Here is a 27,580-nt window from a genome sequence, read left to right as displayed (position 1 = left end):
GCCCAAGCTGACATGGTTCCTGGCTACTCCTGAGCGCAGTTCCAATCGGTGCTTGTGGGAAGGTTCTAGGAAGATTGGCACATTCGATGGCGCATGGCTTGCATCTGTCTTGCATCAGAAGGACGGCCAGGGATCAAGCCTTCCGTTGGCTTGGATCCCACGGTGACCAGAACGCCAATGCTGGTCGCTAAGTGGTACACCCACGCTGCTAGCAAAAGTCTCGAAGAAGCAAATAATCCGCCTCAAGAAAGGAAAGCAGCCAAGTATGTAAGCGATGTCTCCTGCAACAGCTGGGAACCATATATCGGATGCACGTTGTTCACAATTACGCGGCAGTCGTACGCAACTTTCGTCCGACTGCTCAGCAGTCAAGGCACCATGTGGGACGTCGACATATCCCGTCTGTCACAAAATCTATTTTGGAGTTAAAGAAAAACGCGTTTGCCACGAGAGCTGCGTACTTCCCTCCCCCCCCGCCCCCGCCCCTTCTCTTTCCTACCTACCCGAAGAGTGTCTAAAGATATCTCTATGTCTTAGGTTTTACACAACAAAATCGCTAGCACACGCGTCTAGACCAACATGAACTAAAGAACTCGCTAAAGTTGTATGGTTGCCGTCTCCAGCACTGCAGCTGCGAAGGCAGATTCATAACTTTGGGTCGGAGCTCCATCCAACTTTACCGTGCTCGCACGTGTAGCATACTTTTCCCTCCGCGTTTTTTATAACCCCTCGCAGCATCCCAGCTCCTTTCCCCAGATGCACAATTTCCGTTTCAACCGTGCACTTCGAATTCATAGGGGCAGGTCTCAGATACGTGCAGTTGATGGTTCGACTCACGTGCCCCATGTCCCAGAAGCCTTTGGACGAGACAGCAGCAATCGGCAAGGACGTCAGATTGTCGAGCACCATGGCGACGGCGCCCCCGTGCATGTTGCCAGTTTGGTTGCAGAGCTCGGGCAACACGTCGAGCTCCCAAACCGCGGTTGCTATCCTTGGGTCCGTAGGCGAAACGTTGATAGAACGGAGCTTGACGGCTCTGCCAAGGGGGGCATCGAAGAACTGCAACATGTGAACATGATTTTCACGAGCTGGTGGCGAGTGCATACTGACGCTGTAGTTTGGCGTATTTCTTATTGTCTCGAGAAAGTAATTTACACGATCGTATATTGAAGCCTTCTCCCAGGGGACTCGCTCCCCTGTTTTGCTATCGATAATTTTTCCCGGATTTGGGGGCATGATGGCATGAATTCTCGTAAGCGAGGAAAGAGTGGTCAAGAGATTCTCGTACAACCAGCTAATTGCACTATGACTATAAAGTACTCAACAGTTTATAGGGGCAGAACGATAGGCTTTGATGAGATTCGATGGAAGCAGTAACTTTGGCTTCGCTAGCTCGGATAGCATAAAAGGAGGATACCCCTCTTGGCCATGCCTCGGCTGCACGAGTCTACTTTCGGTAAGATATTCAACCACAAGTTCTGAACATCCAGCGTACGTACTCTTCAGTTGTTGAGCAAAAAATTGAGAGCCGTATCAGCTTTTAATGGATATCTGCTTTCAACACTTCTGAGTTTTCACGGAAACATGAGACCAAAGGCGGCATCCTTCTCCGGCCAGCAGGTACAACACGTGTTATGCAGAGATCGAGCGCCTTAGAATCCGGAAGCTTCTCTTGTGAGAGCTGATGCTCAGCTAGGCTTTGTTTTGATGAACCACTAGATTTCGTCTCCGCGTGTAGCAGAAGCCTGATTCTGTCTGCGCCTGAACATGGTTAGATTCTGAGCTGAAATGGATAGTTCTACGGATCAATAGGTGTCTGTGCAGCCGATCACGCTTCGTGCCGCATGCATTGCGGACTGTGGACCACAAAAGAGGCAGGCAAATTTTGACTTGGAAAAGCACCTCACAGGCTGGGTTGACCGAAAATCCGCATCTAATTTGTGGCGCGACGATGAATTTCTTTCTACGTTGACCTGATAAATCTGTTAGGACCCGTTGTGATTTCTATCAATCAAATATATATATATATATATAAAAGTCGCACACGCATTATAGACGCATGTTTGTGCAAGAATCCGGAAAGCTTAAGGGGCCTTTCAGATGACAAGAAACGGCGAGGTCTTGACTCTGCTCCAACCAACAACTACGAAAAAGTTTCATGGACCACGTTGACGGTGCATGCTTCTGAAACAGCACAAGCGCCATGCTTCTGGTGTCGTCTCCCTTACTTTTGACTGCCAGAAACCCGGAGCATAGCTGTGGACACCCATTCGGTTTCTTGTTTGCATCCAAAATCACATTCAGGGATATGCAAAAGCTTGAAACAATGAAAGTGCCTGAACAGAAATGGATGCTGGTTCTGTTCATTGTGAGGTAACCTTAGAAAGTAACCTCGAAGTCCCGGTGTGAGAAAATCCAGGTAGCAAGCATAGATCACATTTTCTCAGCTGGCAGATGAAGTTTCAGTGTGATCCTGTCAAGTGTCAACCACGCGGGGCTTTTGCAGAACCCGCGGCAGCAGGACAAAACGTTTGAGGCGTTTCCAGCTGGTATCTGAGGTACTGCAAGAACTCTGAAGTCTGGCAACGCAGCGAGAAAACAGCCCCGAAATCACGTTTCCAGGTGAGCAGAAGCGCCAATGATCCTAGCAGTAAAGTCGAAAATTATCGAAGTCGCTACCATGCGTTTGAAATTCAGTTTCATTAATTCAAGTGATCACAGTGATTAGGTCTTTGAATTTGCAGGCAATTCTGTGATTTATTGGAACGATCGTGAACCCGGAGATAGCGTAGTTGACTGCGTTGAATCTCGTGGTATACTGAGGTCTCTGTTCAGTGGGACTCAATCTTGCGATGTGATTCCAGATTCACTACCTCGCAAACAGTATAGCCGTAATCTAAAATATAGTGAGACAATCTTAGAGATGCAAAGTTTTTTCACATTGTACAAGTTGTCAAACATTGTATAGGAAAGCTGTTGCGAACGTTTCAAGACATCTTGAGTAAGCAATTTCCATTGAGTATGTGGCATCGCAAGGCTAAGGGAGCTTTAGCAGTAAGGCTCAGCAGCGATCTCATAGGATTGCACGGCTATACTAACACATGAGACTCTGAGATTCTAGACATCTAAGACTTTTCGCTCTTTATAATCCAACTTACAACGACATTAGAACCCACAGCCTTGCATGTGTCCTTCAAACGCACGTGATGGGTACAAGCCACAATCTCGAATATGACGTCTCCGCCATCGGGCAACAAAAAGTTCGAAACACTGGCGCCGCCGTTTGCGATTTTAAATCTGCCCAACAATTAATCAGTCAAACTTCTGGTCCAGCAGAGAGTCAAAATGCCTCTCGCAAAGTCCAAAAATGCCGTGGGACTGGGCAACAGCCTCATGAACGATCGCTTTGGCAAAGGGAAAGGCGCTGACATGCGGAGGGGCAACTTCCAGGCAGGCATTCAGCGCACCGGCGCCACTGGAGAGACTTATATCACGCCGGATAAGAAAGAGGCATCATGGGTCAAGATGCGCTCTGTCACGGAGCAAGCTGCGCTGGACGAGTTCTTGTCTACGGCGGAGCTGGCGGGCACAGATTTCACCGCAGAAAAAATTAACAATGTAAAGATCATCCACTCAGACCAGAAAAACCCGTACCTCTTGTCAGCTACGGAGGAGCGAGCAGCAGTCAAGAAGCATAACAAGAACAGGTCACGACTCACAGTACCTCGAAGACCCCACTGGGACGAAGACACTACTCCTCAGGAGCTTGATGCGCGAGAGCGGGAATCACTCTTGGAGTGGCGCAGAGGATTGGCAGAGCTGCAAGAGTCAAACGACCTGCTCTTGACTCCATTTGAGCGTAATTTGGAAGTTTGGCGGCAGTTGTGGCGAGTCATCGAGCGATCGGACTTGATCGTGCAGATTGTAGACGCCAGAAATCCACTCTTGTTCAGGTGTGAAGATCTTGAAAAGTATGTCAAAGAGGTGGATGCGAAGAAGACGAACCTTCTGCTAGTCAACAAGGCGGACATGATGACGTTGGAGCAGCGGCAGATTTGGGCAGATTATTTTGTCGAGAACAATATCAACTTCAGGTTTTTCTCTGCGGAACTTGCACGAGAAAGGAATGAAGCGAGAGGTCTCGGCAATGGAGAAGAAGGAGATGATGATGATGACGATGCTTCCTCCTCGTCCTTACAAGACGAGGTTGCCGATAACACGGGGTCAGCGGAAAAAGAACTACTTGAGGGCACTAAGCAAATCGACCTGAATGAAAGTGAACAGGATGCTGAGGACCGCTCAAAAGCAGGGACCACGGATGAGCCAAGCAAGAGTTCAGCGCTATCAAGTCATGAGCGAACACGCATATTGACCACTGATGATCTCGAAGTACTTTTCTTGGAGCATGCGCCCAAACTTGACACCGGACCCGACCAGAAAGCGCGAAAAACGACGATTGGCTTAGTCGGTTATCCTAACGTCGGCAAATCATCCACGATAAATGCCCTCATTGGTGCGAAGAAGGTATCCGTGTCTGCCACTCCAGGAAAGACGAAGCATTTCCAGACGATACACTTGAGCGACCAGGTGATTCTCTGTGACTGTCCCGGTCTTGTATTTCCTAATTTCGCAACAACAAAGGCGGAACTCGTTTGCTCAGGTGTTCTGCCCATCGACCAGCTCCGCGAATACAGTGGCCCAGCTGCGTTAGTGGCTCAAAGGATACCACAGCCATTTTTGGAGGCTATCTATGGCATGAAAATACATGTGCGACCACTCGAGGAGGGTGGCACTGGTGTTCCCACAGCGTCTGAACTTTTGCGTGCATATGCAAAGGCGAGAGGCTTTGCAACGCAGGGAATGGGCATCCCGGATGAATCCAGAGCAGCTAGATATGTTCTCAAGGACTACGTGAAAGGGAAGTTATTGTTCTGCCACCCTCCACCCAAAGATCCACCAATTGATCCTCAATATTTCAATCGTGAGCTCTACGATCTGGAGCATCTGCCACCGAAGAGGAGAGAGGCTGTGGCCGTAAGTTTGGAAGCAGCATCAACAGCCGGTTCTGTCAACCCCTCGCTGATGGCCAGTGACGATATGATTGCTTTGCCAATTGAGGGCCAAAAGTCGGCGCAGCTAGACAAAAGCTTTTTTGCCAGGGGGCAAGGCCATGGTGTGATGAAAAAGCCCTTCCACCATCAGTATACTGAGCAGGGACGCAAGCAGTTGACTGGGAGAAAAATGAGGGAGATTATGGCGCTTGAAAAGGACGTGGATCCATCCGAGCTGAGGCTGAATAGTAAAAAGCATTTTAAAGGCAACAAGAGAAATAAAGCTAAGGCGAAAAAAGAAGTCGATCCGGAGTTCGACTGATTCGGGAGCTATGTCATGTTTAGAAAAGTATCGAAAGCTTGTATTTCACTTGCTAGCGGAGTCTTATCCGTCAAATGTTAAAAGCATGCTCAACGCAGCAACCTGCAACATTCCTGTCGTGAGGCGCCTTTTGTCTTACGTTGTGAACGGCACTTACGCCCATCGTGCAAACCAACTGTCCTCAGGCGGCATCTTATGATCAAAGGATCACAACAGGCGTAATCTCAACGCGTGGCTTACTTTAGCTGCTCCAATACCTGCTCGGTCATCTCTACGCTCAGACCGAGATAATTGTTCGGATCACAGAGCTGCTGAAGCCTGTCTCGTGTGAGATTGACTTCCGGGTGCTCATCAAGCAAGTCCACAAGTGCTTTGTCTTCACGCTGTGCTCTACGACAGAGGTCATAGACCAGATCATGAGCATACTGTCGCCCGATCGTTTTTCCGAGCTCCATCATGACCGCCTCGCTTACTATGGCTCCGTGTGTGAGCTGCAGATTCTTGCGCATCGCATCGGTATGCACTTCCAGCCCATCAATCAGATTGCGTGTTTGCATCAAGGTAGCATGGCTTAACGTGCAGATCTGAGGGAGCACAACCCACTCGATCTCCCACGGCCCGGTGCTACGCTCAAAGTCCTCCACCATGGCCTCGAACAGACTAGCACTCAGCTGGCGGACGGTGGCATTCATGGACGTGATGTACGCGCACGAGATCGGGTTTCGCTTCTGGGGCATTGTCGAGCTAGACCCTCGATGTGGAACGTATGGCTCCGAAACCTCGCCAACTTCGGTGCTCATCTGTATCTTGGTGTCAAGTGCAAACTTTGCACACGTACTCGTGAGCATTGCTAGAAACGCACCAAACTCCGCGATGTTGTCGCGTTCGGTATGCCATGCTATCGCAGGGACCTTTAGACCCAACTTCTCTGCCAAAAGCTTTTGGCACTTCATGGCATTGTCTTTGTCCAATGTGGCGAGAGTGCCCGCGGCTCCACTGAACTCAAGAACCAAAATGCGTTCGCGTAGTTCGTTCAAACGTTGTTGGTGGCGATAAAAGGTTGCCAACAAACGAGCTAATTTGAAGCCGTAGGTGATGGGCACAGCTTGTTGCAGATTTGAGCGGGCGGCCATTGGCGTCTCCTTGTGCCTTCCCGCAAGCATTCTCGTAGACTTTACTATGTCGTTGATTGCGTCTTGAAGAATTTGCAGCGTGTCCCGAATCTGTAGCACGGTAGCCGTGTCGGTGACATCCTGCGTCGTTGCTCCCCAGTGCGAGTACTCGCCAAGTCCCGGTTCAACATCGTTGACCCCCTTCACAAGCTGCTTGACAACGGGCAGAACGGGATATCCTATTATTTCGGTCTGTCTGCGGAGCTCCTCCCAATCGAGGTATTCGGTTTTGCAGCGCTTGACGATTTCATCGCACGCTTTCTGTGGAATCTGCTGCCATTAGAGCTCTTGCAGGACTGTCGTCTCGAAGCGGAAACGAACAATGCCTAAATCAGCTTGCGCTTCAGCTAGACATTTCTCAAAGAGCAGATAATATGCGGTTCGCCGCTCGTCAGACCATATGGCAGTGGATTCTGGCGTCGCAAAGATGTTGCGGAAAATGATGGAGTCGGACACTGCGGTCATGATGACGAAGGAACGGGGTGGACCATCCAGAGCCGTTCTAATTCGGTATACAGCAGGTGGTTGAATCGCTCGGCCTCGATAAGGTGGAGTCTTTCGATGGTCATGCCTTAGTGGGTGCAGATTTGCGACCTCCACGCCGCGTTGCCGTCGAACGACACCCATGACGCAGGCCGAGACGCAGGCGCATACGAGCGACCACGAGGTCTGGCTGGCTGCGGCAAGTACCAGCAGACATCGGCCGCCAGTGGGCAACCGGTTATGATTGCAAGATTCATTTACACAGTCGTTCTGGAACCTCGCCCGCCTCCATCTTAACCTCCAGTCCTTGCTCTCACCTAGACAAGCACATCCCCGTTCGGACCATTACCCGGCCATTTCTTTGACTGCACTAGCAACCACAACTACAACAGACGCAAGTCGAGACGTTCAAGTTGGAACTCGACCCTGTGAGTCTCGATTTCGAGCCGACGGCGTCCTTTCTCGACACCGCGACCGAGATCTGTATCTCCGAACTGGTATGGCCCGATACGCTGACGCCCTTAAGTTCGGATCCTCAGACACATATTTCTACATTGCCTGCTTCCGATTGCAGCAGTCAGATAAATAGCAGTTTCTCCGCCAGACCTATTCTGCACCCTTCCTATCAAATATCTTCTCTACCTTTCTCTGCGCACTCTTCTCAATATTCTTATTCCAGGTTTAAGCATTCTTGCTCCGTAAGGTCAATCGCCAAACCTCAGCCGCCTGCCAACTTATCGCTCTCGCCCCCTCTAGCAGATCGAAGTAGGCCGCCACTGAGTGGTAAAGACACCAGAAAGTTAGTTGTGGGAGCTTCGATGGCGGAGAATCTAATCGTGAGCACAAGGAAGACATCATTTTGTGCTTTGCTCACAGGAGTATAGGAACTTGGCCTGGAAGGTTTTGATCGGCTCGTGGACAAATACCATGACCGAGCATATGACACTGCAACCGACAGTGCGGGAAAAGTATGGAAAAAGGTTCACCTTCCCGGCCGTCAAAAGTCCGTCTATGTAGAGCAGAACCCAAATAAAGGCGAGAGGGCCGAGATATATGATCCAGCTAAAGACGAGCGTCCACAAGGTTTCAAGAAAGACAAGGCCAGCGACCGAGGAAGCGGCAAAAATTCGCCTCATCCTGTCGATCAGAGTACGTACAGTGATGACTACAGATTTGACCACGGATTTCGAGAGAGTCACCGTGGGCCAGTGAACATTAGTGAGCGAGATCGCTTTGGCAGCGACGATCCGGACTCGTCTCGTAAAGTAAGGATCAACCCTCTCACAGAGGTCAGGATGAGCCGAGTAATTTTGTCTTCCTGACTATCCTCATGTGGATAACCAACGTGCTAAAGAATGATCGCAGCCTTATCCAAGCGAGTTGCCCAGCGATGCGCGTGTAGCATATTCTCCGCAAGTCCCACGGAGCACATACTTCCAGCCGCAACCCAGAGATGACCACGGAATCTCCCCCACTGCTTCTCTGGACCACAGAACCAGCCGTGGACGTTATCGTGCATCTGAAGCAGGTGCTGTCATTGAACGGGACCAACGCCGCTCGGAAAGCCGTGGTTATTCATTGCGCGAACCTTCGCCAAACTACCTTCGAAGGCAAAGAAGCTACGATGCTCGCTTGAGGTGTGAGGGTACAGATTCTGGGTCTAGCCTGCCGCGCCGCCGACGTGCGCGCAGTGCAGCTCCTCAGGACCGCAGTTCATTCCGACGCCATGCCCGCAGCCGCAGCAGAACCTACGGCCAAGACAAGCGAAGATCGAGAGACTATTATTTGGGCGCTAGCCTTGCCGGCGCGGTTGCGGGAGGACTCATAGGCCGATCTTTGGGCAAAGGCGACCTTATCTCCACAGTCGCAGGGGGTCTTGTTGGTGCGATAGGTGGAGACATCATCGCAGACAAGGAACCAAGAAGAAATAGGAGTGGAAACTACAGCGAGGACAGGTACCGTGCGAAAAAAAATTCCGACAATGCCGACAAAGACTACAGCAACGACTATGTTTATAAGGATCGGTATTGACTTATGAACCGGTCGCCTTGCGAGGAATTGTGGTCAGATGAACAAGACCAGCTCTGAAATAAAACAACGGAAGATGTTGAACACAGCGATACAGCTGAGGCTTACACGATAGATGACGATACCCATTCAGACGTGAATACGCAGGTCCTGTATAGAATAGCATGAAGAAGTGTTACAACACTTTGATATTAGTAATGCTTGAAGGTACCGACTTTTATTTGCTTATGCAAGAAACATATTTCGCTGGAATCATTGGCAGCGGATGTAACGGCTAGAAGATCACGCTCAAGCCGCTTTCCTTCCTTCATTCTCGACAGTCAAATGAGTCACTATGCTTGGGCAATCCATTACTGTCCTCTATGCTTCACAAGCTTCGCGCGAAAAAGCGCGCTTGTTATCTGCTAAAGCAGAAAAGTTGGCCATTATGTGCTGGTCGACCAAAAGGTATGCACGATTGCATAGTGCTGTTGTGAGATGGCTCCACTCTGAGCTGTTGCGACATCTGCATTGCGAAAAGAGAATGGCCCGTTGAGAACACATGTGCGTACTGCACATAAATGTCTCGCTCGGCAGTCACCTCAATCAAATCCCTCCATCTCTTCTATCTCTTCGTCCATCTCTTCGCTAGCATCATCCTCATCGCTGTCGAACGTGCTGGCACCAGTTTCTGTCTCGGGTTCAGTCCCTGTTTCGGTACCAACAACGCTCCCATTGTGGTTCTCGTAATCCTGTCCATCTGTCATGCGACTTGCGCGAGCCCACTCGCTACTCTCACCAAGCCCATCAGTGCTATGAAATCCGAGACTGGTGGTGCTAATGAAACCATTCGTGTCCATCCCGCGATCCGTCCGGGCTTCATCGTCGGTTGGCATGGGGTCTACTTCAGCAAGACTTTCTTCTTCTCCTTCGCCTTCTTCTTCTTGCTCCTCCTCGATACGTGCGTTCTTCTGGTCGCTTTTCCTGTCTGCAGCCCCTCCACTGGTGAACCCTACACTCTTCGCGCTTCCTGGACGGGGCGATTCCTCAATAACATCTCCGTTCCAGGGTTTACATTCCTTGACGATCTCACCGCAACGAAGACACGTCCAACCCTCGCCTTCTTCAGCTTCGATCTTCTGAGCAAGACACACAAAGCAGTAGATATGACCGCACGGTACGGCCTCATACGCATTCGTTATGTCTGTTTGTGCACTGCCAATGACTCCACCGCCTGTAGTGGCCGCCAAAATGTCGGCCTCGCTGCCAGCGCCCACGATTGGATTTTGATCTGAATAGCAGATCGCACAGGTGCGCTCGGGGAGAAACCCAAGCTCCCCTTTCGGTATTGCATCTTCGTCATCTTCGGCACTACTGCCAAAGGAGCGCTTGAAGGAGGCGATAACACGTCGCCAAGCTCGTGAAAGGATGCGCCGCCATCGGGAGACACCAACGAGAGGGAGCAAGAATAGAAGAAATTCAGTGAATGCGTGCCATACGAGTTGTCGGTTTAGGTACTCGAAGGAGACTTCACGGCTAGTGTGCGCTGTTGTCGGCACCAGGCGGAGGCGCAGAATGCGGTCGAGAATTGTCCGGTAGCGACCGTTATAGAGGAAAGTTAGGAAGGAAAATAGCGCTACGATGCTGTGCACGGTCGACAATCGAGTCGTCAGATGGGAGAGGCGCCGCATGAGCAGGGAGGGTTCGTCATATCCGCCCTCCTGTTCCGTTAGATAGGCGGCCCACTTCGTCCAGCCGTAGCGTCCGAACACGGTTATGAGCCCGTACACGGCTTTTTGCCATTTCTTGGGTGGTGGCCGCGATAACGACTTTTCACGTGCGTCAGTGTATCGAAGACCTTGCAGGCTGGCTCCGTAACTGGCGTCGTGATCCCATATGGAGAGTTTAAAGAGTATCGCCCTCAGAACCAATAGTATTTCGGCACTGTAGTCAGAATGGAGCTGATTTCCATAGTACTTGAGCGCCTCTCCGACCCGTCCCTTCAACAATTCCAGGAGCTCTTCGTCCAACAGCTCGGCGTCGACCTGGCCAACGCGGAAAGCAGGTTTGGTACCCTCACGACCCTTAATGCTGTCCCACAATGCGAGACTGACAGAACCCAAGTTTCGCAAAGGGAATGGTAATCTCTGTGTTGCGGCGGCGCGTGCGGCGGCGGCTTGCTCTTGCTGGGCGCGGATGGCTGCTTCGCGCTGCTGGCGCCGCTCATGAAGCCGGCGCTGGGCGGCGGCGAAGTCAGCGGCGGGCATATTATGAGGGCAGCATTGAACAAAAGAGAAGGAGGTGGTCAAGGATAAATTGAAGGAGAGGACAACATGGCCTGATGATGAGAAACGTAGCCAGCAGCCTTGAAGATGCGCACATCAGCCGAGGTATGGGGGAGAGTGCTCCAGGAAAGAGGATCTGTGGCTTGACAAGGTGTGGCGCATTCTGTCTAACTTGGCCCGACTTCTGAGATCCGTTACGTGCTTAGTCACCACAAACCGTAAAATTACCACGACCAAGTTGTCAAAATAATGGTCTGGCAGCCTCTCCCGTCGGTGACCGTGACGATATAAACAAATGGTTTCACCTATTATCCAAAACGCAACTGACACCTCAAAATCGGATTTACGGCTGGCTTTGTGACTCGTGGTCCCGGCGTGGTTTCTGCACAGAAATTTCGAGCTCGCGCACTCCGTCTTGCCCACGCAGAAGCTACCATTGCTCGAACGTGGGTCAAAACGTAACGAAAGTTGATAAATTCTGCGCCATCCGCTGAGAAAAGGATTTCGTGGAGATGGATTATGAAAGCGAGTTTATCGAGCTTCCGGGCGAGGCAAATCCGCTCAGTCGAGACAATTTAATTCGCAACCTTGCGCTTGGAGCTGGTCGATCTGCAGGCACAAATGACCTCCAGACGGCAACCAAGCAACTTCAAGAATGGGAATCCCAAAGCCAGTTCTACGTTCACCTACAGGCTGTGTTCATGGATCAGGATCTGCCCTTTGAGGTTCGTTACCTGGCCATTCTCCAGCTGCTCAATGCGGTCATCAACAAGCATGCGTGGGGCAGAGCAAGCACTCAAGGTGTCAACGCCTACGATAAGCAAAGAATTCGATCTCAGCTTCTGGTCGCTAGCTACAGAGAGCCTGACGACCGGCTAGCCAGGCAGAATGCGTTACTGACGGCCAAGATCGTAAGATCTGATTTCCCACGAGAGTGGCCGAATGTATTTGATGACCTAAACGCTACAATCGGGGGTGGCTTTGATCACCAAAACCCAATTCATCTTCTCCAGATGAGAAGAGCGCTGGAGTTGCTACAGATAATCGTCAAGGAGTTGTCAAAGGCTAGCTTGAAATTGTCAACGCTACGACAAAAGGCCCCAGAGCTCTTGGAACCCGTCCACCATATCTTTCAATCATGCTCGGAACGATTCATCAACATCTCGGACGCCAATTTCAGTATTGATGATACCAATGCCTTGGGTCTGCTGGTACCAACAGCAGGCATTATTCGTCGTATATTGGTCAGAGGTTATCAGTTCCCGCATCGCGACGAGCTTGCTGTGAGGGTCTTTCAGAATGTCTCGTTATTCTGGCTTGCACGTGCCCAACAGCAGCATCCCGCTGGAAGCGGTGAGACGAGTTCAAGCATGAAAGCGCTAGAGAAGGTCTTGCTGCAACTCGCAAAAATGCACCTAGAACTCGCGGAGGACAATCCTGTCGCTTTTGTTTCCTTTCCTGGTTCCGCTCAGCTACAGTCTACGTACTTCGACCTCATACGGCGATTTGCAGAAACATATGGCTCCTCATTCGCCAGTGTGGGTAGGAAACAACGTGATGGTAGCCTGTCTGACAACCAGCCGTCGCTCGTTGAGAAACTTGTACTACGTGGGATCTTATTGCTTCGCGCGACTCTACGAGCCATGTCTGATCCAAATGCCATAAGAGCAAGGACAGATGTTGAAAAGGAGCAGAAGGAGCAGGTAGTACGAGTCTTGCACTCTGAGTTCTTCCCACCAACCATGGTGCAAAATCTGTTGGAGATCATAGTGAGCAAGTACTTTGTTTTCACTGCGAGTGACTTGCAACGATGGGAAGACGAACCTGACGAGTGGGAAGCTGCCGAAGGTGGCGATACCGAAGGTTATAGATTCTCTGTACGCTTGTCAGCCGAAAAGTTGTTTTTGGACTTGGTGATGCGCTTCACGGAAGCCATTGTTCCCAGTATTATATCCCTTGCCCACATAACAATGTCGAATCCGTCAATTGGAGCGATACAGAAGGAATCGGTATATACCGCTCTAGGCCTTGCCGCAGACAAAATCTTTGTGCACTCAGAGAAAAACGAGCCGCGCTATAACTTTAATGACTCGCTGCCGCCACTTATCACAGACCTGCAGAACCGAGATCCCAGCTACCGGCTCGTAAGAAGGCGAATTGCCATACTTATAGGGAAATGGGTGCACATTCAGCTATCAAAGGAGAACCGGCCCTTGGTCTATCAAATTTTTTTGCATTTGCTTGACAAGAGCGATGAATTAAATGATCTAGTCGTGCGGGTGACGGCTGGCAGACAGCTGAAGGAGATCATTTCAGACTGGGAATTTGAAGTTCAACCCTTCTTGCACTACGCGCCCGACTTGATATCGCGCGTCATGAATCTGATCACCGAGGTCGAACTTCCGGAAACGAAAATGGCTCTCCTTGAGACGATCAGCTCGATTGTGGAGCAGATGGGTAGGCATATTGCACCTTTCGCAGACCATATCGTGGCACTTCTTCCCTCACTGTGGGACGAGACTGGAGACGAGACATTGCGCAAACAAGTCATTGTCACATTGCTCGTCAACATGTTTAGTAGCATGGGCACAGAAAGCAAACAGTACCAGGAGTTCGCTCTATTCATTATTAACGCCGTACTAAGCCCAGAGTCAAATCTTGCCGAGTTGGAGAGGATGGCTCTTTTTGCCGATGCGCTTGACCTATGGCGTGCTGTACTAGACAATATACCGAACATGACTGCATCAGAGCTTCATCCCGAGCTTCTACGTCTCCTCAAAACAAGTCTAATCCCAGCCTTGGGAATGGACTCAGAAGCTCGGCGCGTCGCTCTAGAAATTGCTTCTTCGTATTTTCTGCTTATACCTGCAGAGTTCCTGTCCGAGCAGTCATTCATTGTCGAACTTCTCCGCTCGCAAGCACCAGACTTGCGAACGCTCAAACCTGAAGCCAGTGCACAGGTTTTCGAGGTTGTAGAGCAGTTGCTTCGTGCAGCGGAGGAGCTCAACGGTGCACAGGGTGTTCAAACTGTTGCAGATGCACTCGTTGAGTCTGGATTCATGCAAGAGCTCTTTGGAGGATTAAAGGAAGCGTACGATGCACACCAAACTACCGGCCCGAAGGCGATTGTGTCGAATGTACAAGGACAAGTCGAAACGGACTTCTTCTCGATACTAGCACGAATACTTTACACCAGTCCGGAAATTTTCTTATCAACAATTCAAAGCCCCGCGACGGGTCTAGGAGTTGACATAAATGCGACTATGAATTGGCTGTTGGAAGAGTGGTTCTCTCACACACAGGAGCTGGTCACTGATCCTCCCCGCCAGAAGCTCATGACAATGGCCTTGACGCACCTTTTCACAACTGGCGAGCCCTATTCGCTGGGTCGGCTCCAACAGCTGATGGATCTATGGGTCTCAGTTATCGAGTCTCTCACAGAAGGCAGTGAAGATAAAAACAAGGACTCTCTGGTGTACACGCCCCCATCAGGCCCCTTTGAGGCAAGTGAAGGCCAAAGCGCCGGAGAAGCAAGGAGAGCCTCCCTTCAGAGCGCTGATCCCGTGCACAATGTCAACTTGAAGGACCTGGTCAAGTATGCGGTCGGAGTGGTTATACAGAAGTGCGGTGGCCCCGAGAGATTCCAGGAGGAGTGGCTTGTGAACGTTGACAAGGAAGTCGTGGAGCAATTTGGAAGACTAGGAGTTGTGTGAGTCGGGCAAATTCGGTATCGTAGTAAACGCTTGTTTCTATTGCACAACCCTACATTTGCATCTATTTTGCAAAGAAAAACAAGCTCATACTAAGTGATAGTGAGAAGCAACCGTTAAAATCAGCAATCATAAACAGAAGAATGTTGATAACTTACGATTGGAAGACCTTGTGAGGCGATAAATCATCGTCGTACTATGAGCACTTCAAGTCATTAGAGCTACTGGTGTCGTCTGGCACTTTTGATATGTGGAGGTCATAAGGCTTTCACGTTCATTTAAATAGGGTCATTTGCACAAGGACCCAACCTACGAGTGTTCTTGCGCGCAAACATAATTTCTACCGTGGCCCAGAATCACAAACATGATACAATACTTTGAATTCCGTATAGTATCCTCATTTCCTCGTCGCGCTCGCTTCGTCAGCCCATTCCGACCCATCACCAACATTCGCGTGCGAGCTCGCCGGCGGTGCACCCTCGTCATCTGTTAAATCGTCTTCAAAGGCTTGGGGATCCGTTAGAGGCTGCCTAGCCTCGTCGCCTTCTGCGTGCACGTCATGTACGCCGTCATCAGCACTTACACTGATTCCCCTTTGTCCCCACTTGTTATTTCTCCGAGTATTTCTATTAGGATCCCGCCCAAGAGCTGGCTCCTCCTCTTCATCAAGATCGTGGTGTTTGGTGAAGCGGCCAACGAGCCAGCCTCGAGCAAGATCTTCTGAATCGACGACGCCGCCAGCTCGTAGCTTGACCCGCTGTCTGGTGTAGTATACCCACGCAAAATCAATGTAAAGAGCTGTCTGAATAATACCGAAGAGGACGGAGATGGGATCGAAATGCCGCTCTTCCTTATCTGCCGCTCGCTGTATCCAGTTCAGAATATAGAAAGCTCGGTATGAACCCAGGCAGACAAGATAGTATGAATCGATGACGGTTGGCACGGTCGTCTGTCGAAGAAGCAATAACTGTGGAAGCACGCAGACAGACTCCAGGATCTCGGAGAACACCCAGAGGATCTAAGATCGTCGTCAGGAATGGCGCTTGAATGTTCAAAAAGGGTGTTCACATACCTCCATGAACTTGAATTCGTGCAAATACATGAGTTTACCACTGGATGTCATGGGCCCACGCTGGAATATGGCTGTCACAGGGATGGCTAACGCGATTGAACCCCCTAAGCAGTACATGCCAAACTTCCACGCCTTCTCGCGTTCCCTTGTCCTTGCATATACGGAAGTCATCAAGAAGACAGTGTAGGCTGACGACGCGATATAAAAGATCTTAAACAAGAACAGCCATGTGTGTGTAAAGTCCTCGAATGGCCGCGACTGAAAGAGGTCAAGATACCGCGTACAAAACACCAGCAAGTAAAGCACTTGTGTTATGAGTGAGACGCCCTGTTCGCAAGCATGTTAGTGAAGTATTGGCGCGACCAGATGTGATTGAGGTTACCTCCGCGCTGCGGTTCCAGTGAATCGCCCATAGAAGAATGATTTTGGAAATCAAATGTGAGAAGTCTGCTACTATCCGGAATACATTGAAAATCATGGCGCTGGTGGTTGATGCTTGTAGTGTTTGGATCGCAAGGCTGCGCAAGGAGTCGGCTTTGAGGCTTCGTGTCCACGTCTCAGACAACACCCCTCACAGTTCAAGCTGGGGTCGAACACGTATAAACGCAGATAGTCGTAGTGAATCCCCAATGCACAAAGAAACAGCAGAGGCGCTGACGACGAGGGACTGGGTCGCAGGCAGCAGTTACGATTCACGACGTCGTCTGTCTCAGCTGGCCAAGTTAAGACCGAAGCTTGCGCGGATCAAGGTCACGTGTACATTTTGGTCAGCTGAAGACGTGTCGCAAACGTAAAGATACTTCGCGAGATGGATTGGCAACAACATTCATCATGGAAGAGATCTATTCTGTCGCCTGCAAACTTGGTTTGCTCTACAACATCGTGGCTTGTATTGGTTATCGCCTGGTTCATGCATCTCGAAAGGCGTCAATTGTGGAGAAGTTTGAATATAGATGCTGGATGATCATTGCCCGCCGCGTTGGAAGCGTCTTTTTGGATGAGAAGGCCTAAAGACGTATCACGGTGGACCGATCTGTCTTTATTAACGAACCCAGAGATATTGCTGTCGACCATCTCGGATCCAACTTCGTCCGGGATCAAGGCCATCCGAAGCGTCCAATAGTCTGTTCGGCGGCCAACGATAGGGCCATCAGGCCCCAAAGTTCGACAGACGTAACTTCAATTGAGGCTGTGGTATCAGGCCTCTTCCCATGTTCACAAATCCTTGGCAATCAGGGCTACTTGAATGAAGCATGCGGAAAGGGGGCAGAGTCGACCCGGCGGTTAACCCAGCTGTTCGGTGATTCTTGGATCGCTTCGCCCCACGTAACCAGGGACTGACTTCAAGTTCGAAAGTGCAACACCACAGACGTAATCGGTAGATTGTGCGTTTTGGGTCAAATCCGCATCGTTTAAGCATGCTTCAAGGCTGGTCGATGCAGTTTGAGTATTGAAATCTAAGCAGGCCCTTACTCAGGGAGAAGGGCTGAGAGTTATGACTGCTCCCGGTGCTAGCTCGGAACTATACAATTGCGAGGTTTAAAACTTAAGGGTGCTGGGTATCGGCTAGCGGTTGAGCACTGGAGGCTGTGTCGACTTAAGAATGAGCTTTGTACTCCATACCGGCTGTTGACATCCCTTTGGAAGTGAGGAAGACTTCATTGCCTTGGCTCCTTACTTGTACAACGATACGCCTTTCTGGCTTGGTGGTTGCTTAATGAGCTTGGATTGTAGCATATAAAGAGATATCGTCTTCGCATGAGAGTGCCGAAATGAGTTAAGACTTGTGGTCTGTAAGGGAGATATGCGGCTCATCATTGACGGTGTGGCTGTTGTGCAGCACATAGACCTATAATCACCTAAGGAGTCCCAAGGCAGACAATCTCCCGCTCACAGTTCTCTTCCAACAAATGTGAATGAACGACCTGACTTTGCGGGATATCTGAAACACATCTTACCCTGTCTGGCGTCTAGAAGTCCAATAAGTCGACTACTTGGGAAGAATCACCATCGCAGACCATTTCATTTGAAATTTCTCCTTCAACTTGGCATGCTGTCGCCAGAGTTTTGCGCATCTGGAAGATTGCCCCGCGCTTAAGCGTTCGGTCGGAGACTGCATATCTTCGCGTTTCAGAGTGTAGGCAGACTGCGGGCGAGGCCGCTTGTTCCAGACGAAATACTCCGGAATTTTCGATCCATGCCTTATCGAAAATCGTGATTGGAGGTGTGCTGCAGGACCACTTACGCTCAGCGGCGTGTATTTGTGAAGCTAATAGTACTCGATCGGGGACAAACCATCCTCCCAAAGAACCTTGATATAGAAATTAGCGAGCATTAATAGGTCGTCGTGCAGACGAACTATCCTCCTTTCGACCTTCACTGCGACGGACACCCAATGGCGATGATCGACACCACAAGCGACAGACGCTTGCCCCAAAATCTTCTTGCAGGACTTGCTGTAGGCGCAAGCCCCTTTTGAGACGTCGCCGGGGAAGCCGCACGATGAGCTGACGTTGCCCTCCCTCTGCGCTTGGTCTTGCCGCTCTCCTTTCCTGCCATGCTGTCCGTTCCAACGCTCAAGAATGCGAACTGCGAAGAGCTGCGGCAGCAGGAGAAGCGCTTCGACGAACTCCACGGGTGAGAATCAGTGTGTCTTGTGAACGCACGGTAGATCGCATGCCACAGACACTTGCATTGGACAACGCCAACATGCTAAGCCGCACACGAGTTCTAGGTCGCACAATCCAATCCTTCCCGTCAGGACCCGTCATCGGGCCGCAGGGCTGGTTGCGTCGACCGGAGGCCCAAAATCCTTCAGGATTATGCCACGATGCGATGGACATGAGAGATCAGCAGACGAATTTATCTCGGTAGTTCGGGAGCAAGAAGAATCTATCGACGCTGTATGTGTGATGCGCAGAATTGAGATGAGCGCTGCCCCCAAAGCAGAGGCCTTATTGCTCGATTCGCAACAGGATGCAGAATTCGCGCCAAACGAGCGCCGAGAAGCTGGATTTCGCTGCACATTGCTGTACCAGCATAGGCCAGGCTGAAATCACAAGCGCGGTAAACATTCCACCCTGGTCGTCCATCTCGAAGCGTTTGCCAGAGATCGCATCGCTCGTTACGTTTCAGTCGCTGCAACCCGTGAACAGGCAGTGCTGGAAGAGCGAGATTCTGCCTTCCGGTCCAATCGTCTTGCAGCCTTTTTGCAGGCTTAGCACTCGTCCGTCGTTGCTATACACATCTTTCATTTTCAGTCCAAGATGGAATGGTACATTTAAGTACGCTGCGTCTTCTCGAGGTGATACGCTGTTGCATAGTTACACCGCATCTCTGGAATCTCTTCTCTGGAATTCTTGTTCTATACCTCTTGCTTGTATTACTACTACGATTTTTCAGCCTTTAGGTTATCTTGCTCGTTTCACGATTTCTGGTTGTTTCCTTTGGTTGGCCAATTATGTCGCAAGACAATCCAAAGCACTCATCACCATCAACCCCAGTATGTTCTGCTGAGGGCCTGGGCGGCCATGTTCAATATAGTTTGCTCGATATGCCTTACTTAGACTTGCAATTCATTGAAGGCGTGAGTTGTTGTGACCTGCTATATGATGAGAAAACCAACTGTTTCAGGATCCTCTCGGAATATCATATAATGGTGGTAACCTAGGAGAGATATCAAATTTTTTCCCGACATCTTTGGTGTACGAAGCATCGATACCAACGGAATTACCCTTCCGCCCACCGCATCATAACCATGCATTTCTACCTCAGCCATTATTTCAACTCCAGGAACCAACGCCAAGCACCCCCCAGGCCCCCCCAAAGCTTTTTACTCAGGTGGCCATAGAGAATTCAGATGCAAACCAGAACGACTTTTGGTCTCCGTGTTCTCTGGTCTCAGCATCTTCGCTTCCCTCAACCCGACATAGTCGTTCACAGTCATTCAGTGGACCGCCAATGGCACCAACACAGCCTGTTACGCCACAGCACACGCCAATCCGGAAAGCAAATCGTGAGGGGTCGTCGATGAGTACGCCGAGACAGGACGTGCCGTCCTCATCTCCACTGATTTCCGGCACATGGACTTCCGAAGGGCATCCTCCGAGCCCCCGGCCGCATTATTACACGCCCATTGCACCAAACCCTGCTGGCCTGCCGGCACGAAAGCATGCTCTAGATAGGAATGAACCCGAGGGACCAAACGCGAAGAGAGTGCGACAGTCACCTCAGTCGCCATCGCCGCTACCAGAGATGACCAGCGAAGACAAGCTGCTGCTTAAGCTTCGTGATCAAGATGGCCTCTCTTGGAAGGAGATTGTGACCAAATTCGCCGAGGACCTGAACAAGGACTATCAGCCCGCAGCTTTGCAGATGCGAATCAAGAGGCTCAGAGACCGCATGCGGGTCTGGACGGATGGCGATGTGCAAGCATTGCGCCTCGCCCACCAGTACTGGATGGAGACCAAATTCGACATTATCGCCTCAAAGGTATGGAACGGTAGTGCCGATTTCGATGACCTTTCTGACTCTTACATCACAGATGGTTGACTTTGGGTCTACGGAAAAGTGGAGCGCAAAGCAATGCCGACAAAAGTGGGCAGAGATGTGCTCGTCTTCCGACCACGTCTCTGGACCGACGTATTCATCAACAATGTTCGGAGGACCACCCAATTACCAGCCTCGCGTGTAGATACGTTCAATATCGATCAAGAAGATCTGTTCTCCTATGTGACACAAGCCCTATTTATAGCCACCCCCTGATACTTGATGTGTAGTCTTTCGAAAGTTGGTTGACGAGCAAGATACCCCAGATTTTTTTTCCCTTTTCCTTCTTTAAAAGCCGGATACGATAGACAGAACAGAAAAAGAAATGGAACGCACTTGATCAATCGTGAAAATGCCCAAAACGTCGCGTCATTAGGTTTACGCGATGAGCAAGGTCAATTCTTACATATGATTAGTTTACACAATCGACGCCACGAGCAGAGAATGTGAGAATAGAATGTCTAATTCCATCCAATCACTCGACTCGAGATCTGTCTAGCACCTGCGCGTCCTGACTTTCCTTCGACTTTACAGGCTTAGGTGCTGCCATTTTCTGTATTAGGATCCTGGTGATGTGTGCTGTGTGGATTAGGGGAGAGCTATCAATAATGATAGTCTTCTGCTCTGCAAATGTCTTACGTGATATGTTCTAAAGTCGGTGACTGATTAGCATCACCCATGGGCTCATTCTTTCACTGTCTGGACCTTTGGAAGCAACATTCGAGGGTGGCGCGACATAAAAAGAATATCTCGTTTTGTGGACCAGGAAAAAAAAAAAAAAAAAACACACACACACACAAGATCAGCAGTTCGTCTGCAAGTAGGCTTCTCCACTCAAAACGTCTTCGTTTGAATAACAGCTCGCCTAGCACTTGGCTCTTGACGCACCTCCCCGTAGCCCTTGAATAGTCCCATCGGAAATGCCCATATCTGTGTCCCACATAGATTAAAGAACCTGAACTCCTCAGGCGGTGCATTACAGTAGGAGCAATGCTGTGAGCTGAATTTCAGTATCGCACATAATTATCTGGCCGTCAAGGGCAATCTGATCGTATCGAGCCATGAAAATAATCAAGATCTTCGAAGCGAATGCATGGTATCTTGTATTAGCTATATACCGGTTCAATGTACCTGCAAGGCCAGCCACTGAAAGCTGTCATGTTAGTGAACTACGATCATAAGATACATTGCGCTTGCATGAGACACAGGCGCCGAGTGATCGATATACTCTGTCATCACCCACGCCGTTATTTTACCTTCTCCCTACTCCAGAAGCAGGGCTTACAAAGCCGTTCACTTTGAGATATAAACTTCAGAAAAGTTTATTTATTTTGCATTTCGTCAGTGTCTCTGAACCTAGTGCGCAATAGCCCACAGGCATACCCAACACAACTTGCAAGATGGAGGGTTTTCAGGACTTGACGAAAGCATATTTAGCCCTTGCCGCCATCTTCTCTTCAGGGCTGACTTCATTGTCTGAGTACACAAGGCGTACGTTCTTCTCTTTGCCTTTCTTCTCCGCCGGCGCTGAAGAGGTGGCTGCTGGTGGAGGAGTTGGAGCAGCAGCAGCCTGTGCACTGGATATAAGGTCGTCGACTGCCGCTGAGACGGCGGGATTGCCACCTGGGGGAGCCTGCTGCATTGGTCCAGCCGGGTGTGGCGGGAACGCTGGTCGTGATGGCAGGTTGGAACCACCTGGTACGGGGGGCGGCTGGTAAGGCCCATGTGCGAATGGAGGGCTTCCAGCGAAGGGGGGCTGAAACGGAGGTTGACCTGGGAAGGGAGCCTGAACGGGCGGGAAACCTATAGGCGCCGGCTGGAATGGAGGAGGGGCGAAAGGCTGCGCTTGGTCTGGCGATACAGACGGAGGCTGTGCGTTCAGTGTTAGTGAGTAACGAGATCTTGCGCTTGGAGACAAACTGAGCGTTTCAACTTACGATTCCTGGCGCTGGAACAGGCTGCACGCCATCAATTGCAGCAGGAGCAAGTGTGTCGCCATTCTCGATTCGAGCCAGGTGCTCTTTGAAGCGCTTAAGCAAGTCCTCATCATCACCAAACTTGGATGGCTTGACCGCCAAGGCTTCCTTTGAGCCAGCAGGCGGATTGCCCGTGGCCTCGCGTCTGCTTGCCTGCTCTTTCCAGTAATTCTCTGCGACGCGCTTGTCGTGTCGTTGTTTGATGTCGTCTGGTATGCCCTCCATACCAAAAATCTCGACGCCAAGGCCCTTGCGCTCAGGCAGCGCATTGTCGACTTCGGTCAACGTTTCTTTGTGCACTTGGTTGAGATGGACCGATAGACCTGTCTGGAGCGTCAGCTCGTAGATATTTTGGGGCCATCATTCAAAAGTGAAGGGAGCAAACATACCACCGGCAGTATTCAAACGACGACCACAGCGTTCACATTTGAAATGCTTCGCTTTCTGATGCGATATCAGAATCTTGAGATCTTCGAACTGACGCTCGCAGTAATAACACCATGGCTTTGCGAGCACATCCTCAATGTCTTCGTTCTTTCTCTTCTTCCCCATATTGCTCGTCTGTACGTCGTGCGCTGCAAATAACAATCAGGTCAGTAGATGATCAGGCAAGGAGTAGTCCGACTTCGCTGTGCGATGAAGTCGACAAGTCCAGCCGTCGCCAAACGAGTCAAGGGAATCACTCGCTAAGTCTGAAGTCACAGCAAGGACACAAGGTTGGGTAGACGCGCACTTGATACTTCTTGGAGTGCGTTTTACAGCAGGAAGCTTGATGATAACGTACTGGGTGTTTATGAGGAGGCTGAATCGCGTCTTGCGATGCTCGTTTCGAACACCTTTTGGTCGTTGTGGATGCTTTGATTGAAGCAAAGCCTGGTAGTCAACGAGAGGATGACAGCGTGCCCAAGCCACTGGCCTGAATGGATGAAGTTGGGCTCGACAGGTTCCGTCGCCCATTCAGGAAATTCTCCGCTCATTTCTCCCCGCCTCCAATCAGCAACTCTATCAAGCCAAATACCCGAACTCAGCACGTTAAGGCGCTGCGCCAGTAACAAGCGTAGCTTGTCTCTCTCGCGTTTAATCATGTAGGACTTTGTTCGCACAAAAAAAGCTGAGCTGTTTTGTCACTGTTCCCCCAGGCCTTCGCTCACCCCTCAGCAATTACATGCTTACTTCAAGAGCAAAACAACGATCATGGAAGTCCTAGGATTACAACTTGATCTAATAGTGCTTCTTTCGATAACCTTTATAAGTTTTATTTCTCTGCAGAGTCTCTCGTGCCGCAAGGTTGATCCTCGAGAGCCATCTGTGGTCAAACTAGGGGTTCCGTACTTTGGAGCACTCATTGGCATGGTGACTCAAGGTGGGAAATGGCTGCGAGACCTTGCTATACGCACGCAGGATCCAATCTTCACCATTGCTATGCCGTGGAGTCGCATGTACGTCGTCACAGATCCAGCTCTCGCAGCTTCTGTTCAGCGAAACAAGAATCTGTCTTTCAGCCCCTTGATTCCGGAAGCGACACAACGTATACTAGGCTTAGACCAAGAAACCGTTAAGATTGTGAGGAAAAACCTCAATCGTGAGGATAATGTCCGTGGTTTTATTCCAGAGATCCACGACATGGTGTACGCCTACATGGCCCCCGGTGACTCCTTGGATGAGCTCTCTGCAAGTGCCTCTAAGGAACTTGCCGACCTGATTTATGACTACGCAGGTGGACTGCAAAATGCTGCCAACTCATCAAATAAGGAACATCTTCTGAAGTTTTGCCAGCATTTCGTCACCGTTGCTACAGCACGCTTCTTATATGGACCCGAAAATCCAATCGACACTGATATCGGCAATGAGCAGGCATTTTGGGACTTTGATCATGGCATCGGCCTCCTTTTGGTCAACGTCGCGCCTTCAATCACCGCCCGCAAGGCCTTCCGAGGCCGCGAGAAGCTTGTCAAGGCTCTTGAGACTTATCTCCGTGAAGATCACACTAAAACCGCGTCGAAACTCATCCAAAATCGAGTGGAGATATCGGTCAGACACGGCTGGAAAGTTGACATGTTGGCGCGAGCAGAGCTCTCGTTCCTCTTTGCCGGCATTGTAAACACGGCTATAACTTCTTTCTGGCTTATACTACACATCTTCGCGCGCCCGAGACTGCTCGATGAAGTACGAGAGGAGCTGCAGGCGGCTTTTGGCACCCTTTCGATCAACAAGAAACGCCAAGCCCTAGACGCGACCAAGATCCGAAACGAGTGCCCGATTTTCATGTCTGTGTTTCGGGAAACGCTACGTGTAGGCTCCGAAAACTCTTCCACCCGGATCGTCATGGCAGACACGGTGCTTGCCGACAAGTACTTTTTGAAGAAAGATTCTGTATTGCAGATTTCTGGAGGTGCCATGCATGTGGATCGGCGAATATGGGGATCGGATGCTGACGCATTCGATCCCTACCGCTTTACAGAGGAAAGGGTGAAAAAGCAGGACAAGATCCATCCGGCGGCATACCGAGCGTTCGGTGGTGGTGCGACGCTCTGTCCAGGTAATCAAGACGAACATGCTCGTTTTGTAAACATGTGCTAATGTGATCTGTTTCAGGTAGACATTTTGCTACGAACGAGATCACGAGTTTCGTTGCGCTCGTCATCATGCTTTTTGATCTGGAGCCGGTTCATGGAGCTGATTTTAGCATTCCCCGGAAGCGTGATAATGTTCTACCAGTACACATCTTAGAGCCCGTTGCAGATGTCCAGTGTTTTTTTAAGTTAAGAACACGTAGTTGAAATATGCAGCAACGGACTGGTATGCTCTTGATCGGCAACGACTGTTACCCGGAGAGACTAAAAATATAACAGCTTAGCTTCCCCTAAGTCGCCGCGTTCCAGTACTAAATGTTTCAATAAATTAGAGAGACAGATCTGCCAGTGGCGAAGTCATCCTGGACAGTCACCACTGCGCTGTCGCGTTTTGCTTACTGCTTCTGACGTCCCTAAGAGGGAACGAGCTAGGTACGCTTATGTGAATTCCAACCCAAGCAGACAACAATTCCATGATAAAACTTTCGAACCGCAACTGTATCCTTCAATCTGATCAACCCGTCCGTCTCCATGCATTACATAACTTTTTCGACACGGGCACGTTTTCATGAGGGCGTCCAAGACCCTGAACCCTTCGTTTCTCTGTTCGATTTCGGCGTTCCTCGGTTTCCAAAACAGTGAACCCCACTTTATTCTTGCGGTGTCGACAGGACATTGACGACGAAATTTATCAGCCGGACGAACTCGACGGCGGACGTTCAAGCAGATCAAAGCGGAGCTAACGGCCGAAGATTCCACCCAACTTCAATTAGCCATGCTACCCCGGTACACAATATGTAAGTATAGCAGGCCCTGACGTTCCATTCACGTCAGGTTATGCAGAACTTTTTTCGCCTGGAGCATTCTCGAACCTCCTCTTCTGGCCAATCTATACGCAACGCGTCCAGACTTTCATATTTGTAAGAGCTTGCATTCATAGCTAGAACAAGTAGTCTCTTCGCTGCAACAACGGTGTCCTCATTGATCCCTCTCATTTTCACCAAAAGAGTCTCGTGTTTTTCCCTCCTTCGTTGATTCCGCAACGATGCCTCTGCCAACCTCGACAAAGACACTCATTCTTGCCAACAAGCCGACCGGCAAGATCGTCCTTGACGGGCCCAATCCAACATTCACTCTCGAGGAGAAACCGTTGCCTGAACTCCAGGATGGCCAAGTTCTTACGGAACTGCTGTATCTCTCCAACGACCCCGCCCAGCGAGGGTGGATAGATGCAAACCAGGACCCGGCACGCCTGTACGTACCGCCGGTCAACAAGGGCGAGCCGATGCGTTCTGGCGGTATCTACAAGGTGCTCGCCTCCAAGAACGCCTCCTTCCCCGAGGGCAGTGTGGTGCGTGGATGGGGAGGCTGGTCGCAGTACCAGGTCATGTCACCCACCACGAATGGTCTTCAGCCTTGCGAGGAGATACCTGGCGTGAGCGTGACGCACTACCTCGGTGCCCTGGGAGGGACGGGCATGACGGCGTACAGTGGGCTGGTCTTCGTGGGCGAGGCGACGAAGGACGACGTGGTGGTGGTCAGCGGCGCGGCCGGCGCGACGGGGAGCATGGTGGTGCAGATCGCCAAACACCTGGTCGGGTGCAAGAAGGTGATCGGGCTCGCCGGCACGGACGAAAAGTGCCGGTGGGTCGAGTCGCTCGGCGCGGACGTGTGCATCAACTACAAGAAGGACTGGAAGACGCAGCTGACGGCGGCGACCGAGGGCCTCGCCAACGTCTACTTCGACAACGTCGGCGGCGAGCAGCTCGACTTCATGCTGACGCGCCTGGCCCGCCACGGGCGCGTCGTCGCGTGCGGCGCCATCGCGGACTACAACGCCGAGGAAAAGTACGGGATCAAGAACTGGTTCGACGTGATCACCATGCGGCTGCAGATCAAGGGCTTCATCGTGTTCGACTTCGCCAAGGAGCACCCGGAGATCACCCGCAAGCTGATCCAGGGCGTCAAGGACGGAAAGATCAAGATCAGCGACGAGAACGAGACGGTGGTGGACACCAAGTTCGAGGACGTCCCCAAGACGTGGGTCAAGCTGTTCGAGGGCGGCAACAAGGGCAAGCTCGTCACGAGGCTGGTTTGACTTCCGAGTGGGCGACGGCCCTTTTGCCTGCCTGTCGGCCGCGAGCGTTCCGCGTTCCAAGAGTGGACGACTGCGCGAAATGTAGCCAGGCACGAGGCTTGGGGTAAATTGGACAGTGACGAGGTCGAAGCGTGAGCGTCGAGCAGAGACTTGAGCCATAGTGTTGGTCGAGTATCAATATGGTTCCATTATAGCCTAGGTACCGCGTTTGTTTTCCTTTGTAGCCCGATACCAAAATATATGCAAATGCAAAAAGAATAGAGGAAAAAAAAAAAAAAAACAA

General features: G+C 50.6%; 11 protein-coding genes across 14 annotated transcripts; 6 read left to right on the top strand and 5 right to left on the bottom strand.

Moving 5' to 3' along the window:
• Nucleotides 1-483: 483 nt before the first annotated feature.
• Nucleotides 484-1,385, bottom strand: PV09_00035 (uncharacterized protein). Its single transcript, XM_016352702.1, has 2 exons — nt 1,111-1,385; nt 484-1,059 (listed from the first exon to the last, which is right to left on the bottom strand). The coding sequence occupies exons 1-2, from the start codon at nt 1,234-1,236 to the stop codon at nt 646-648; spliced, it is 540 nt and encodes a 179-aa protein (XP_016218959.1). The 5' UTR covers nt 1,237-1,385; the 3' UTR covers nt 484-645.
• Nucleotides 1,386-3,283: 1,898 nt separating this feature from the next.
• On the top strand, nt 3,284-5,474 carry PV09_00034 (uncharacterized protein). Its single transcript, XM_016352701.1, has one exon. It carries the CDS (start codon nt 3,346-3,348, stop codon nt 5,371-5,373), a length of 2,028 nt encoding a protein of 675 aa, XP_016218958.1. The 5' UTR covers nt 3,284-3,345; the 3' UTR covers nt 5,374-5,474.
• PV09_00033 (3-carboxy-cis,cis-muconate cycloisomerase) lies at nt 5,379-7,099 on the bottom strand. The gene is made up of 2 exons (XM_016352700.1): nt 6,867-7,099; nt 5,379-6,815 (listed from the first exon to the last, which is right to left on the bottom strand). The coding sequence occupies exons 1-2, from the start codon at nt 7,008-7,010 to the stop codon at nt 5,610-5,612; spliced, it is 1,350 nt and encodes a 449-aa protein (XP_016218957.1). The 5' UTR covers nt 7,011-7,099; the 3' UTR covers nt 5,379-5,609.
• Nucleotides 7,100-7,185: 86 nt separating this feature from the next.
• On the top strand, nt 7,186-9,479 carry PV09_00032. 2 transcript variants are annotated; one of them, XM_016352699.1, is made up of 4 exons: nt 7,186-7,456; nt 7,555-7,864; nt 7,913-8,293; nt 8,394-9,479. In XM_016352699.1, exons 2-4 carry the CDS (start codon nt 7,847-7,849, stop codon nt 9,057-9,059), a joined length of 1,065 nt encoding a protein of 354 aa, XP_016218956.1. In that variant the 5' UTR covers nt 7,186-7,456; nt 7,555-7,846; the 3' UTR covers nt 9,060-9,479. The 2 variants fall into 2 exon arrangements, with proteins under 2 accessions (XP_016218956.1, XP_016218955.1); XM_016352698.1 differs by having other exon boundaries at nt 7,186-7,864.
• PV09_00031 (uncharacterized protein) lies at nt 9,181-11,393 on the bottom strand. The gene has a single exon (XM_016352697.1). It carries the CDS (start codon nt 11,300-11,302, stop codon nt 9,638-9,640), a length of 1,665 nt encoding a protein of 554 aa, XP_016218954.1. The 5' UTR covers nt 11,303-11,393; the 3' UTR covers nt 9,181-9,637.
• A 145-nt stretch (nt 11,394-11,538) lies between these two features.
• On the top strand, nt 11,539-15,299 carry PV09_00030 (uncharacterized protein). The gene has a single exon (XM_016352696.1). The coding sequence runs from the start codon at nt 11,833-11,835 to the stop codon at nt 15,031-15,033; it is 3,201 nt and encodes a 1,066-aa protein (XP_016218953.1). The 5' UTR covers nt 11,539-11,832; the 3' UTR covers nt 15,034-15,299.
• On the bottom strand, nt 15,253-16,792 carry PV09_00029 (uncharacterized protein). Its single transcript, XM_016352695.1, has 3 exons — nt 16,485-16,792; nt 16,103-16,429; nt 15,253-16,048 (listed from the first exon to the last, which is right to left on the bottom strand). The coding sequence occupies exons 1-3, from the start codon at nt 16,578-16,580 to the stop codon at nt 15,428-15,430; spliced, it is 1,044 nt and encodes a 347-aa protein (XP_016218952.1). The 5' UTR covers nt 16,581-16,792; the 3' UTR covers nt 15,253-15,427.
• Nucleotides 16,793-20,062: 3,270 nt separating this feature from the next.
• On the top strand, nt 20,063-20,795 carry PV09_00028 (uncharacterized protein; the record flags this gene model as incomplete). Its single annotated transcript, XM_016352694.1, has 2 exons — nt 20,063-20,593; nt 20,646-20,795. The coding sequence occupies 2 exons, from the start codon at nt 20,063-20,065 to the stop codon at nt 20,793-20,795; spliced, it is 681 nt and encodes a 226-aa protein (XP_016218951.1).
• A 934-nt stretch (nt 20,796-21,729) lies between these two features.
• On the bottom strand, nt 21,730-23,564 carry PV09_00027. 3 transcript variants are annotated; one of them, XM_016352692.1, is made up of 4 exons: nt 23,360-23,564; nt 23,016-23,201; nt 22,588-22,949; nt 21,730-22,520 (listed from the first exon to the last, which is right to left on the bottom strand). In XM_016352692.1, the coding sequence occupies exons 2-4, from the start codon at nt 23,176-23,178 to the stop codon at nt 22,062-22,064; spliced, it is 984 nt and encodes a 327-aa protein (XP_016218949.1). In that variant the 5' UTR covers nt 23,179-23,201; nt 23,360-23,564; the 3' UTR covers nt 21,730-22,061. The 3 variants fall into 3 exon arrangements, with proteins under 3 accessions (XP_016218949.1, XP_016218950.1, XP_016218948.1); XM_016352693.1 differs by having other exon boundaries at nt 23,411-23,564; XM_016352691.1 differs by having other exon boundaries at nt 23,016-23,564.
• Nucleotides 23,565-23,820: 256 nt separating this feature from the next.
• PV09_00026 (uncharacterized protein) lies at nt 23,821-25,406 on the top strand (the record flags this gene model as incomplete). The annotated part of the gene is made up of 2 exons (XM_016352690.1): nt 23,821-25,165; nt 25,222-25,406. The coding sequence occupies 2 exons, from the start codon at nt 23,821-23,823 to the stop codon at nt 25,404-25,406; spliced, it is 1,530 nt and encodes a 509-aa protein (XP_016218947.1).
• An 838-nt stretch (nt 25,407-26,244) lies between these two features.
• Nucleotides 26,245-27,297, top strand: PV09_00025 (uncharacterized protein; the record flags this gene model as incomplete). The annotated part of the gene is made up of 1 exon (XM_016352689.1): nt 26,245-27,297. One exon carries the CDS (start codon nt 26,245-26,247, stop codon nt 27,295-27,297), a length of 1,053 nt encoding a protein of 350 aa, XP_016218946.1.
• Between the last annotated feature and the right edge of the window lie 283 nt (nt 27,298-27,580).

This window comes from Verruconis gallopava, assembly GCF_000836295.1.
Source record: "Verruconis gallopava strain CBS 43764 unplaced genomic scaffold supercont1.1, whole genome shotgun sequence".
Classification (NCBI taxonomy): Eukaryota; Fungi; Ascomycota; class Dothideomycetes; order Venturiales; family Sympoventuriaceae; genus Verruconis; species Verruconis gallopava.
The sequence above is the reverse complement of the archived record's forward strand: the minus strand, read 5'-3'. Positions and strand labels throughout refer to the sequence as shown.